General features: G+C 43.2%; 1 protein-coding gene across 1 annotated transcript in view; it reads left to right on the top strand.

Moving 5' to 3' along the window:
• CNBD2 (cyclic nucleotide binding domain containing 2) overlaps positions 1 to 12,966 on the top strand; it is a 38,840-nt gene that overhangs the window by 11,217 nt on the left and 14,657 nt on the right. The window contains exons 2-5 of the mRNA XM_061612876.1: positions 554 to 679; positions 963 to 1,016; positions 3,895 to 4,058; positions 6,360 to 6,516. Coding sequence (XP_061468860.1) covers positions 587 to 679; positions 963 to 1,016; positions 3,895 to 4,058; positions 6,360 to 6,516 — 468 coding nt within the window. The 5' untranslated portion in view covers positions 554 to 586. The remainder of the gene's footprint in view (positions 1 to 553; positions 680 to 962; positions 1,017 to 3,894; positions 4,059 to 6,359; positions 6,517 to 12,966) is intronic.

Below are 12,966 nucleotides of genomic sequence, written 5' to 3'. Positions count from 1 at the left end.
CCCCATGTAAATTTGTTGATTTTTTGTCTCCAGTCTTTCAATAATTTATCAGATAGTAAATTTGGACAATTCCAAAAAATAAAAGTCAGCTTTGGTAGGGTAGTCATCTTATGTTTGTCCCACCCAAAAAAGAAAATTTTAAGCTAGATGTTTTAAACTTTGAATCAATTTTCTTGATGAATGATTGAAAATCATTACTATAAAGATCCAGGTTCTTGCTGAAGTGAGATATACCAAGAGAGATATTCCGAGTTTTTTTAGACTTTTTTGGCCAATGGAGTTTATCTTTAAAAGTGCCTGGAGAAAGCAGTGTTGTTGTTTAATGTAAATCTAGCACCTCAGATTTCTGTGTTTTTTATAGCCAGACAGTCTTTCAAATTCATCTGGAGAGTGTGTACGTGAGAGACCATGTGAGTGAATATTCCGACCACATGGGTAGGGCCAATCTTGTGGGACTTTTCCATCCAAGCAGCACTTTTAACCCCAACGTTGTTCCTTTCCCCTTGAAGCCAAAGTGACACCCTTGTTTTCTGCATTTGCAATTTTTTCCAAGAATTTCCACAGGGTCGTTGTGGATATTATCCTGATGATCAAAGTATGTCGATGTTTCCGGTGTGGATTGAGGGGATTCTCAGGTTTTCAGTTGATACAGAAAGACTGTCGTGGGGAGATTGAAGAAGTAAGGAATATTGCAAAAATTAAACTAAAACATTTTTGTTTGCCATTGTTTTGGTTGCTCTTAGTGCTTTTTTATAATTAAAAATGATTGCCTGAGTTTTTAGGGCAAGAGTGGAGAATCAGCACCTGAAGAAGTTCGCCTGTGCTGCAATAAAGTTATAATTCTTTAAAGGGTCATAGGATATCTTAATTAATAAAATTATTGGAAAGAGCTAACATGTGTAAGCTTTTCTTCTTGGAGCATGCCTAATTAAATTAACTGCCGTTCATTGTCTCATTTTTAGGACAAGAAAATTTCCCATAATGTGTTTGATCGCCTTGAGTTCAGCGTTTCAAAGGTCTGAACAAACCATCTCATGTTCTTTCTTGCTCCTTCAGGGATGGACACGTTGGTGTGTTTTGTTATTAGCGGGGGAAGTGGCTTAGTAAGCTTAGCATCACACTGCTCCTTCCTGGAGAACTTGCCTTTGAATACATAGCCCTCCCCTGCCCCGCATCTGTGATACTTGCCCCGCCTCTCAGCACCTTGGCACTAGACATCATCCTGAATTGCTGTTTTGTTCCCACGTGATCTTCACAGACAGCATCATTAGATCATACAGCAGCCCTCTTCATATCCTCCAAGTGGAGACAGGTAATCTCAAAGCACCACCATCCCAGAAGAAAAGTTGAGAGATTACGTGAGCATGGTGCGATTCACATTCAAGGTCTACACACAGTGGGAGAGGACATAGCTATCACCCAGTGGTGCTAACAGGGTAGGACTTTGGGGCAAGAAGTCCAGGGCCCCACCCAGGACTGGAGAATGAGCAGGAGGGCCCCTACATACAGCAGGGTTGGCTTACCACATTTTGAAGCAAGGCACATTGCTGTCTAAAAAGCACCCCAGTAAGGCCATTAAGTCTAAAGAGGGACGTGTAAGACCATCAAGTCCAGAGTTTCAAGTAACCTTAGTGCATCACTGTTACCACATGCATAACCTACATGCTGGCCACGTGGGAAGCACCCCCTAAAATAGCTGTTTTTTCATAAAAAGGATATGAAAAGGAACCTGATCACTGTTCAAATTACTGTCCTTGCACTGATCTTATTCATCTTGGCTAAAGATCTTAGGTAACATCCATGTTGGCATCCCAAATCATTGTTTGAATATGCAACAAATGCAGATGTTGGGGAAAACTGAATACTTGATCAAAATTCAAAGCACAACCAGACTTTCCAAATTAGAGCAGACAGAGTCAGTAAACAGAAGCACCAACAAATGTGCCCCCACAAGGAGTCAGATAATGTTCTCAAGGTAGCACTTTGGTTACAAAGATATTACATATAAGAGCTTTGGATCTGTATTTGTTTGCTCAGAATGTGTTCTTTCCCTCCCCCACCCATCTAGAATATTTGTTATGAAACGAGTTCTGTGTAAGTGTTGCATTATACAAGTGTGTTAGACATACATTTGATATAGTGCTTATGGCTTTTTTATTACACCATCAACGTCTATGCCACTTGATTCATTTATTTAACGTAAGCAAAACCCAACATATCTCTGTCCCATTATACATTTTAATTGCTTGTTGTGAGACATCTGAAGGAGGGAAGGGAGAGGGTTAGGGTAATGGCATGAATCATATTGTGCTAAATGCACAGCATGCAACTACCTCTGGTTTTTTTCCCCTTTAATTATGGGAAACAGTGCAGAGAGAAGGGGAGGTCTAACTCTTCCCTCCTCAGCTGCAATCCCAGTGAAACCCCCCCCCAATGGCTACATGGCTTAGGGGTAAAGCCTCATAGCTGCACAGGGGGGAAATATCTTAAAAAACAAATCTTCAACATTGCACACTATAAATGCTCTCAAGCATGCAAGTGCCAATAGGGTTCTTCAAAACAATTTCTATTATAAGTGGTAAATATAGCAAGACTTGCTTCTCTCCTCACAATGTCTTGCCTTTGCACAAACCTTTTCATGAAGCACCCCTGCTTCCCAAAGGGTCCCAATCCAGCATGACTTCCAAAAAATGTCCCAATCCAGCAATCTGACTAGTCCAAAAGGGTGTTTGTAGGTGGAGGAAAAAACTGTGACCAGTGGAAGAGTGCAGACTTGATGCTCTAAATTGTGCAAACACCACCTACTAGATGGTCAGTCCTGATAGTCCCTCTGATAGTCCTGATCACCATGTCATACTTAAGAATCTCTAGATCAGGGATGCTATAGGTCAGACACGGAGAACCTGAGACCTTCCAGGTGTTGCTGAACCACAACTCCCATCATCCCTGACCATTTGGCCATCAGCTGGGGCTGATGGGAGATAGAGCCCAGCAACAGCTGGACAGCCGCAGGTTTACAACTCCTGCTATAGGTTTTTGGAATGTTATTTTAAACAAGAGGCTTGAAATTAAACATGATACGTAAATGTCCAGGATCATCAACACTGACAAGTCTTAAACACAGGACTGAGATCCAACAAACCATCTATAACTAATTAGCTGACAGGTCAATTGATTAATTTATTATGTTGCCTTTATTAGTTACATTGAGAGCCAGTGTGGCGGAGTGGTTAGAATGTTGGACTACGACCTGGGAGTCCAGGGTATGAATCCCCACACAGCTGTGAAGCTCACTGGGTGACCTTGGGCCAGTCACTGCCTCTTAGCCTCAGAGGAAGGCAATGATAAACCCCCTCTGAATACCGCTTACCATGAAAACCCTATTCATAGGGTCACCATAAGTGGGAATCGACTTGAAGGCAGTTCATTTCATTTTCATTAGTTACATTAAAAAGTGATGTTCACCTAACAGTTGTGCTCAAGAGATCTCTTCATAAGTTATTTACATGCTTCGCTGTGATCAACTTGGACTTGTGGAGGTTTGCAGTTTTGTGAAGGAGGGGATTGTGTGAATTGGAGCACCTACACATATGCTGTCCAAAAAATTGTCATAATTTCTGTTATCATGATGGCACTTTAATACAACTTTGTCATGGCAACAATCACTAACATTGCTTTTTCCATGGAACTGTAGTTCTCATTGCGAGACAATCTCATGGAGACTTGTATAAAACGTTGGGCAGGTGCAAAGTGAAACACTAGAGAGGGTGATATTGGTTTATATCTAGTGGAATACAGTCATGCCCAGTCTGTAGTAGGGAGCACTGGAATGCTATCTCTCTGACCTCAATAAATGTGATTGTTGTCTTTAAAATATGTTTGGTATCTTCTCAGGAACATTTCCCTTTTAGAGCAATCCAAATAACCAGGAAGCCGCCAGAGTGGAGGACTGAAAGTGAAATAAAACATTTGCAAAACCGCTTGCAGCTGATGGAGAGCTTCCGACAGTATAGTCCAACTCTGCAAAGCCTTCTGGCCAAAGTGATTCGCTTTGAACGGTAATTTAAGGGTGAGGATGGTGGGTTCTGAAGCAATTCAACTTATTTCTGTATTTTGATTCCAGGTTTCCAAACTGTCAAGTGATCAAAATACTCATGTCAACACCTTGAAATAAGTTCGGTAGCACACAGTACCGGTGCAGTGCTTTCAGGATTGGTGTTACATGATTCCACTTTGTCACCCCTCTGAACAGCCAGGCAGCCACGTTCTGCACTACCTGTAGCTTCTGGACTATTTTCAAGGGCAGCCCCCCGCGGAGCTCATTGTAATAATCCACTCATGAGGTTACTAGGGTGTAGATTACTGAAGCTAGTCTAGAAGCAGCTGTACTTGGTGAGCCACTTGGAGCTGAAAGTTCAAAATAAACCATATTATGCTTTATCTCTGACAGCATGTATCAACCTTACGCATGTATTCTCAGAAGTAAGTCCCAATGAGTTCAATGGGACTTGATCTCAGGTAAATGTGTATCAGTCTGCATCCTTAGAGACTAAATGGATGTTTTCCATTGACAATTTCCTTGACCCCCAAACCAGCTGTTTAGTCACTAAAAGCCATTTGGTGGTGGCCTTTGTGAATTGTTCAACAAGCAAATTTTCCTCACAGTTTTGGGTAGATCACTCTGGTCCAATTCAGGGCAAACTACATATTATGGTAGGCACCTGCTTTAAAGTGTGCTAATAATAACTCCCTCCCTCTCATTTTCTTTTTTTTTAAAAGCAGCTATAGAGCCTCATGATTTGATACCCCATCTATGCTCACTCGACCACTTTGATCTGCTGGTAGTTTTACAAGCGCCACCTGCTTGTTCTACACTTGTATGGAACCAACCTTTTAGTATACTAGCTGCGACACTCTGGAACTCCTTGCCCATTAACATTAGGCAAGCATCTTCGCTGTATACATTTTACCGACTCCTAAAAACATTTCTGCTTACTCACGTCTACCAATTTCTGTTTAGGCATGTCTAAAATTAATCTTTAATTTTAGTTTAGAAGGTATACTTTTAACTGTTGATTTTATTCATTTTGCCTTTTATAAACCTGGTTGGACTTGATGGCCTTACAACTCTACTATTCTGTGATTCTATGATCATTTTAATAGATATATTATTTGTAAACTGCTTAGACTTTTATTTACAGTTAAGTGGCATACAAATTTTGTAAAAAAAAAATCCAGATTTTCTGCAAATGGCTCTTTTGAAGGGAGGTGATTTTTGGCAGGAAAAGTTAGTCCTTCCTCCTATAGTTCTGATTCAGACTGAGGTCCCACAGCTTCTTGTGGTAAAAGGAAGAAGAGGGTAATTGTTGTACACACAGGCATTAAAGTATATGCTCAGTATAATATGTAGATCGATCCATATTCTCCTTCCTTATAATGTATGAAAACAGTGTCAGAAGCATACCTCAGGCTGTGTACACATGATACAGTTAAAACACATTTGAAGGACTTGACTTCCCCCCAAATTGTGGGAACTGTAGTTTGTTAAGGATACTGGGAATTGTAGCTCAGTGGGAGAACTATAATTCCCATGATTGTTTGGGGGAAGCTATGTGCTTTAAATGTGCATTAAATGCATGTACAGTATGCAGCCCCAGTGGAAAAATGCCACAAAATCCTCTTTTGCCTCAACTCTTATGTCATTTGAAGTGTTAAGGAAGATTTGCTCTTCTTTCTTTTGTTTATTTATTATTACTTATATTGGAAAATTTGCTCTTCTCATAAAGAAGAAGTAATAGATAATGGCTGTAAACACACTAGTTGCCAGATCAAAAACGTTTCCATTAGCCACACCTGGGGGGGAAACAGGTTGATCTACCCATCAGTTGTGAAATCTCTTTGAAGCTGAATTTTTTAAAAAATGCACTCAAGATATCCCACCACCTTTTACAGTCAAAATGTGTGGGGCTTGACTTGTGTCATGTGCCCCTGTTTTCAGAAGAGTTGTGGACATACACTGGAACTGGCAGAAAAGTGGGTGTGTTTCTACCCAATGACTAGGATTATATTGTGAGGGTGCTTCTTCATACATAAACTAGGGACGTTTAATGAGAGTCAACTTTCACGTTAGAAATACAGAAATGGCTTGCTGTATTCGACAGGCCACATGACAAAGTGTGGACTGTACAGTTATTCATGTTATTTAGTGTACAATTCATGCAATATTAGGTGATCCAGAAGTATCCTTCTGCATTGCATTTAGAAAACCTGAGCTGGCCGAGACTATGAGAGTGACTGAAGTCTTTCAGTTCAGGTTTGTTTCTGCTAGCTTATGATGTCATCTGATGGTTTGTTTCCAGGTTTGAGCGCAGGAGAGTGATAATCAGGAAGGGGCACTTGGCAGACAGTTTCTATTTTATCTATTGTGGTTCAGTGGCTATCACTGATGATGAGGATGGTGGCAGTGCCTTTGTAGAAACAACGCCAACTACAATTCGAAGAGGTGCTTCTTTTGGTGTAAGTGTTAATCAATAATCATGCATGCCAGAATTTATTTTAAAAAAGCATTTGCCCCGCTTTACATCAATATTCTAGGATGCTCAGTTCAGGTCTGGTACTCAGGACAAATTCTTGGGCTCAGAATTCTTTAATTCTAAGTGTATGTCTTTTGCACCAGGCTCCAGTTGGTGGATCTTGATCTAATAAAAAGCAAAATAGATCTTGCAAGCCAGGTCTGTCCTCACTTGCCCTACATCTCACAGGGCCAATCCATATCACTCCCTGGTTGCATTTCGAATATTAAAATTGCATTGGGATGTAATGTAAAGCTTAGTCTTTGTCTCTTGGACAGGAAGGAAAAACAAAACCTTGTGGGGATCCCCTTGTGTGCCTTTAACAGCGGATTAATGTGCAAAACCAATCAGGTGAAGCTTTTCATGGCATGGAGCTAAACATTATAGTCTGTTGTTAAAAAGCTGTCAGCCTCTATAGTTGACCTCCATGAAAACTATGAATGGTGCTTGATTTACAAAAAAAATGGTATATGGCTGCATATATATATATATATATATAACTTCAGTTGTTCCAAGACTTGAAGCTAGGCCAGCACATGCTTGGAGTAAGCCTTGCTTCAACTAGTTAGTCTCTCATTTTAGAATGCAGGTCTAGGGCTAATAGTGTTAAACCACAATATTGCCCAGGAAAATCATTCTATATTGTAATGCTGGAGCTAAAGCAATACTGGGGTAGTGCTAATGATGATGCCTCTTGCTGGCAATGATTGGCTGAAATGGCCTAATATTGGAGGTGGGGGTCAGTCGTAGAACAAAGAGGGTCTGGATGCCATTAACTGAGCTCAGGCCATTAGCTTACATTCTTGACCTGGCCAGGCAAAGCTTCCGGCCCCCAACCCCTCCCTGAGCCTTGCCTGCCTGGCCGCAAAACCCACAGCCCTTTGTCTTGGCTGGTGACACATTCTGCCTTGTGCCATGTTCCACTTGGTGCTTGTGAGTGGGTTGCTGACAGAGTTGCCATCATGGGGAGCCTGTGCCCCCCGCGAGTCCAGACTCATTGAGAAACTGCCCATTGAAGCGTCTGTGGTTGCCTTCAATGAGAACTGCAGGGAGCGTGTCCTCCAGCAAGTGGCCTCAGCCACCCTCCGGTTGCTGCGGTGGGACCGTTCCCCCAAGATCACAGCCGACACAATGAGCCACGTGCATGAAGCCTGGGCAAAGGAAGCGAGGGATCTGCTGGCCCTGTCCAGTGAGGAGGTGCAGCACTTCAATCTCGCGTCCAAAGAGACGCTGATGACCCCAAGAGACAGCTGCATGCAAATTTCCCACCACGTCACGATGGGCGATCTTGGCTGCCAAAGCTTGGTGCTGCACCCGGAGTCCTTCGCCTTCACCCAGTGCCGCCGAAAGGACAAGGACCCTCCGCCGCTCCTTTGGCTTCAAGAATGCAGACTCGGGCGGCCGAGCTATCAGCCAGAGGTGGGCGCCAAGCAGAAACATTGCTGTCGGCCACGCCGAACTTCAGTCGCCTTTGTGTTCTTCAAAGAGGATGGCTCCTTGATCGTTCGGGCGATCCGCTTGGAACAAGACTGCAATTGCCGGCTTCGCGCCCACCCCAACTGGCGTAGGAGCCCACACCGAGAGTAATGGGAATTTGCGATGGAGGGCTGCTGAACGAGCAACAAGGGATGCTCCAAATTGGCAGTCGCTGATGGTGGGGCGGAGCAATGGAAGAATATGTTTCCTTCTTACCAGAGACATGAATGGAGTCCTCTCTCTTCAAGCCTGTCTGTTACAGAGGAACTCTCCAATCCAAATAAGGGGGCGGGACTGTGGCCCTCCACAAGTTGTTGGACAACAACTCCCCTCACCCTTCACTGTTAGCCGTGCTGTCTGGAGTTGATGGGCTTCAGAGTCTGATATCTGGAGGGCCACAAGTTCCCCATCCCTGAAAGAAAGGCATCTCTGTCCTGCTATTTCAACCAGTTCAAAGCCAGTTTAGCAGTCACAGGTTCTCAAAGAATTCTCTGGGAATTGTAGTTTTGCAAGGGGACTGAGCATCATCCTTTAAAAGTGAAAAATTGTCTCACTCAGTACCATTATCCTGAGGCAGCTTCTCTCTTTAAAAATTGGAATAAATTTGTTAGTCCATTGCTGAGTGAGGTTCATGCTTCTGTGACTCGTGAAAGGGCCTTCTTAATGGTGGTTCCCTGGCTTTCCAGTGCCCTGCCTCTTGAGATCCAGTTGGCACCAATATTTGTTGGTTTTCAGCATCAGCTAAAAGCTTATCTCTATCCAGGGTTTCAGTGGTGTGAGTCCTTGATGTATTATTTATTTATTTATTACATTTATACCCCACCTTTCTTTTCATGATAAAAACCCAAGGCAGCTTACATATGGTTCCCAGGTGGTCTCCCATCCAGACACTGACCAGACCTAACCCTAGGGAGCTGGCCTTATGTGCCTTCAGACCATAGCCTGAGACTATTAGGCTACTGACTTTTGTAGTAAGGCAGAATTGTTGTTATACTGCTTGATTTTGTATTAATTTTTCAAAAGTGGAATTTTTGTACTGTTAGTTTCATTGTATTTTTGATGTACCCTGCCCTGGGATCATTTCTCTACCGAAGGGCAGGTTTAAAATGAAATAAATCACTTAAAAAAAATTAGCACATAGATACTACACTTGATCTTAGCTGATAGGCCAAGAACCAATATTAGCACATAGAGATATCATGGACTGGGGAAACTTTGGCTTTCCAGATGTTGATGGACTACATATTCTATTATTCCTGATTATTCACCATGGTGGCTGGGGCTTTTGGGAATTGTAGTTCAACAGTATCTGGAGGGCCATAGATTCCCCATGTCCTTGATCTCTAATTGCATTGGCTGAGCTGCTCATGCAAGAGAGGGCCAGGGCCAGGTGTGATGTTCCTATATATTAGTGTATATATGGTAAGTGCTGGTTGTTTAGAGTATACATGGTAAGTAGTGAAAGAGGAGGGGGAGTGAATAGGCAATAGAATGCTTGATGATTGGCTGAATGTTTAAAATGGCTGACAGTATAAATGAAAAGATGACAGGTAAATCTGGGTGAATGTGAGGTGGTGAATTGTGGAATCTGGGGGGAGAAGAGAAAGAGTGGATTGCTTGGTGGGGTTTGAGAGAGTTGTTTGCCAGGAGAGAGTGGAGAAGGAGGGAGGTGGAGTTCGGATTAGTATTGAGTAAAACCATATGCTTATGTGCCTTAAGAAGAAATCCTGTTAATCTTGTTAGTTTTGTTATCTGTAATAAATACTTAATTTGGTTTACCAAAGGCCTGATCCTTGGCTGGGGTTTCACAGACCAGAAGGGAGGGTAAGGTAATGACCAAGGCTGAAGGGGAACTGTAACAAATGGTGGCAGCGGTGAAGAGAATAACAATACCAGTATTCAGAGTCTCTGGGAATACTAGTATTGGGACGTTACTGGTGGTTGCCTAGCAGGGGGATCTGTTGAGATCTGTGCTAGAGCGGGGAGAGAAACCATAAGAGAGTGCGGTCCGGACTGGTGGAGTCCCTGGTGGTGCCTAGAGACAGGCAGTAACCACGAGCAGGTAGGAACCTGACAGGGAGAGCCAGGGAAGGACGCATCACATGTGGTGTCAGTAGCGGTGGGATACGAACAACAGAGAATCCAGATACGAACAACAGAGAATCCAGATACAGTGGTGTGGCAAACAGAAATAACAAAACAAGATTTCTTGTGAGAGTGACTGGCAAAGAGTGTGTGGCAAAGAGTGAGTGACCATGGCTGAATACATAAAAATGAAAAGAGAGGAGCTGGTGGAGAAGTGCATAACATTCAATTTACCTCACGAGGGTAAAGGGGTAGATGAATTGAGGGTAGCACTTATAGGATTTGCAACTGCCCAGCAAAAACAACCTGTCAGGGAAGAGACCCCAGAAGGATATTTAAGCAATCCTGCTTATATAGAGTACTTGAGAGAGAAGTTAAGATGGGAGGCTGAGGAAAAAGACAAGCAGAGGGAGTTGGAAGCTGAGAGATTGAAGAGGGAGGCTGAGGAAAAAGACAAGCAGAGGGAGTTGGAAGCTGAGAGATTGAAGATGGAAGCTGAGAGATTGAGGATGGAAGCTGAGGAAAAAGACAAGCAGAGGGAGTTGGAAGCTGAGAGAATGAGGATGGAGGCTGAGGAAAAAGATAAACAGCGAGATTTGGAAGCTGAGAGATTGAGGATGGAAGCTGAGAAAATGAGAATGGGGTTTGAGGAGAGGGAGAAACAACGAGCAGTGGATGCCGAATTACAAGTAGAAAAGTTAAAATTTAAAAGAGAGAAGTTTCATTCTGATGAAACAAGAAAGGACAGAGATGGAGCAAGAATAAAAATTACTCCAAAGGACTTTGCTGTCTATGAGCCTGGTCAAGATCCTCAAATTTACCTCAGTACCTTTGAAAAAGCAGCTCAGTTGTGGGGGCTACCTGAAGATAAATACATGCAGTATTTATCAAACCTGATTAAAGGGGAATTGGCTGAGGTATACCAATATTTCCCCTCAGACAAGCCCGTCACCTATGCTGAATTCAAAGAAGCAGTGTTTAAAAGATTCAGACTGGGGCCTGATTATTTTAGAAAGCTTTTCAGAAATTGCCAGATACAGACAGGGAGGTCTTTTGTGGAACTGGGAGCAAAGTTGATGGATATATTTGGAAAGTGGATGAGTAGTGCCAAAGCTCAGTCAGTGGAAGAGGTGAAAAGCCTCATGATACTGGATCAATTATACCATCAGTTACCACCAGAAATAAGGCTCCTGGTCAAAGACCGTTCCCCTACATCGGTGCAGGAGGCCGCAGAGCTGGCGGATCACTTCGCCTCCAATAGAACTGGCTGGGTGGGGAAAACATCAAGAGAGTTTAAACCCAGACCATATAGTGCTGGCAGAAGGGATGTGGTACCACAGCGAGTGAGTCCTCCATTAAAATCTGAAGGGCACAGGACACCCCAGAGTGGATCTGTGTACCCTAAAAGTGAGGAGAAATTATGCTACAAATGTGGTAGACAGGGGCACCTACGTTTTCAATGTGAGGTTGCCAACCCCATTAGTAATCCTGCTCAGACAAGGGCAGTGAAAACAGAGCCCAAGGCTTTAGAAACAGCGAAAAAGGTTCAGTTTTGCCAGATAAACTGGACAGAAGTAACAGATCTTGATTCAAGTCTGAGAGAGGAAGTGAGAGTACAAGGGGCAAATTATTGGGCATTGCTTGATACTGGTGCCGCTCAGACATTACTGAGGCCAGATTTAATAAAATCTGAGGTAATATTACCTCAGGAAACTGTGACTATCCAAGGAGTGAGGGGTCAACCAGAAAGTTTGCCTGTGGGCCTGGTGGAAATGACTTGGAGAGGCCGAGAGGGCCGATATAAAGTAGGCATTAATGCCCAGCAACAAGAACCAGTAATACTGGGAAGGGATGTAATGGGCGCCCAAGGAAAGATCTATGTAGTGACCAGACAGCAAATTGGCAGAGAAAAAGAAGCCATATTAAGGGGGGCTGAAACAAACAGGGTGGAATCTGTTAACCAGCCTCAGGTCACCATAGCAACCACTAGCAGGCCTGCTGAAGGAGACAAAATGTATCAAGTGGTCTCTGGGGAAGAAGCAGAGCAATTCAGGGAAGAGCCGCATCAAGATATAAGTCTGAAGCAGATAAAGGAACAAGCTCTGACCCAACAGATTCCTTTCACTGACAAACTGAGGAATCAAGTTGTGTGTGAGAATGGGATTTTATATAGACTGTGGATGCCTGCTGAGAGAAAGGATGAATGTGAACCAGTGAAGCAATTGATAGTACCTAGCAAATACAGAACCAGATTGCTAGAGGTAGCCCACGATGTCCCATGTGCAGGACATCTGGGAATAAAAAAGACCAAGAGGAGATTGGCTGCACATTATTATTGGCCAAATATCTCCAAGGATGTAAAACAACATTGTCTATCTTGTGGAATATGCCAAAAGGTGGGAAAGAGTGGAGTAAAGACCAAGGCACCCTTAAAGCCCCTTCCTATAATTGGACAACCCTTTTATAGAGTGGGAATAGATTTGGTGGGCCCTTTTTCCAAACCCACAAGGCATGGCAAGAAATATCTAGTGGTGGTGGTGGATTTTGCCACCAGGTACCCAGACGCAGAAGCACTGAAATCTGTAGAAGCCCCTGTAGTGGCAGAGGCTTTATTAAAAATCTTTATGAGGCTGGGTTTCCCTCATGAAGTGCTGACAGATCAAGGCAGTGTATTCAAGGGAGAAGTGATGCAATGTATGTGGAAATGTTGTGGTCTAAAACATCTAAAGACCACTACTTACCATCCCGCCACTAATGGGCTAACTGAGAGATTCAATGGAGTTTTGAAGGGCATGATAAGAAGCTATGTTCAAGATCACCCACAAGACTGGGA

This window comes from Rhineura floridana, chromosome 2, assembly GCF_030035675.1.
Source record: "Rhineura floridana isolate rRhiFlo1 chromosome 2, rRhiFlo1.hap2, whole genome shotgun sequence".
Lineage (NCBI taxonomy): Eukaryota > Metazoa > Chordata > Lepidosauria > Squamata > Rhineuridae > Rhineura > Rhineura floridana.
This window is presented reverse-complemented; position numbering and strand designations above follow the sequence as displayed.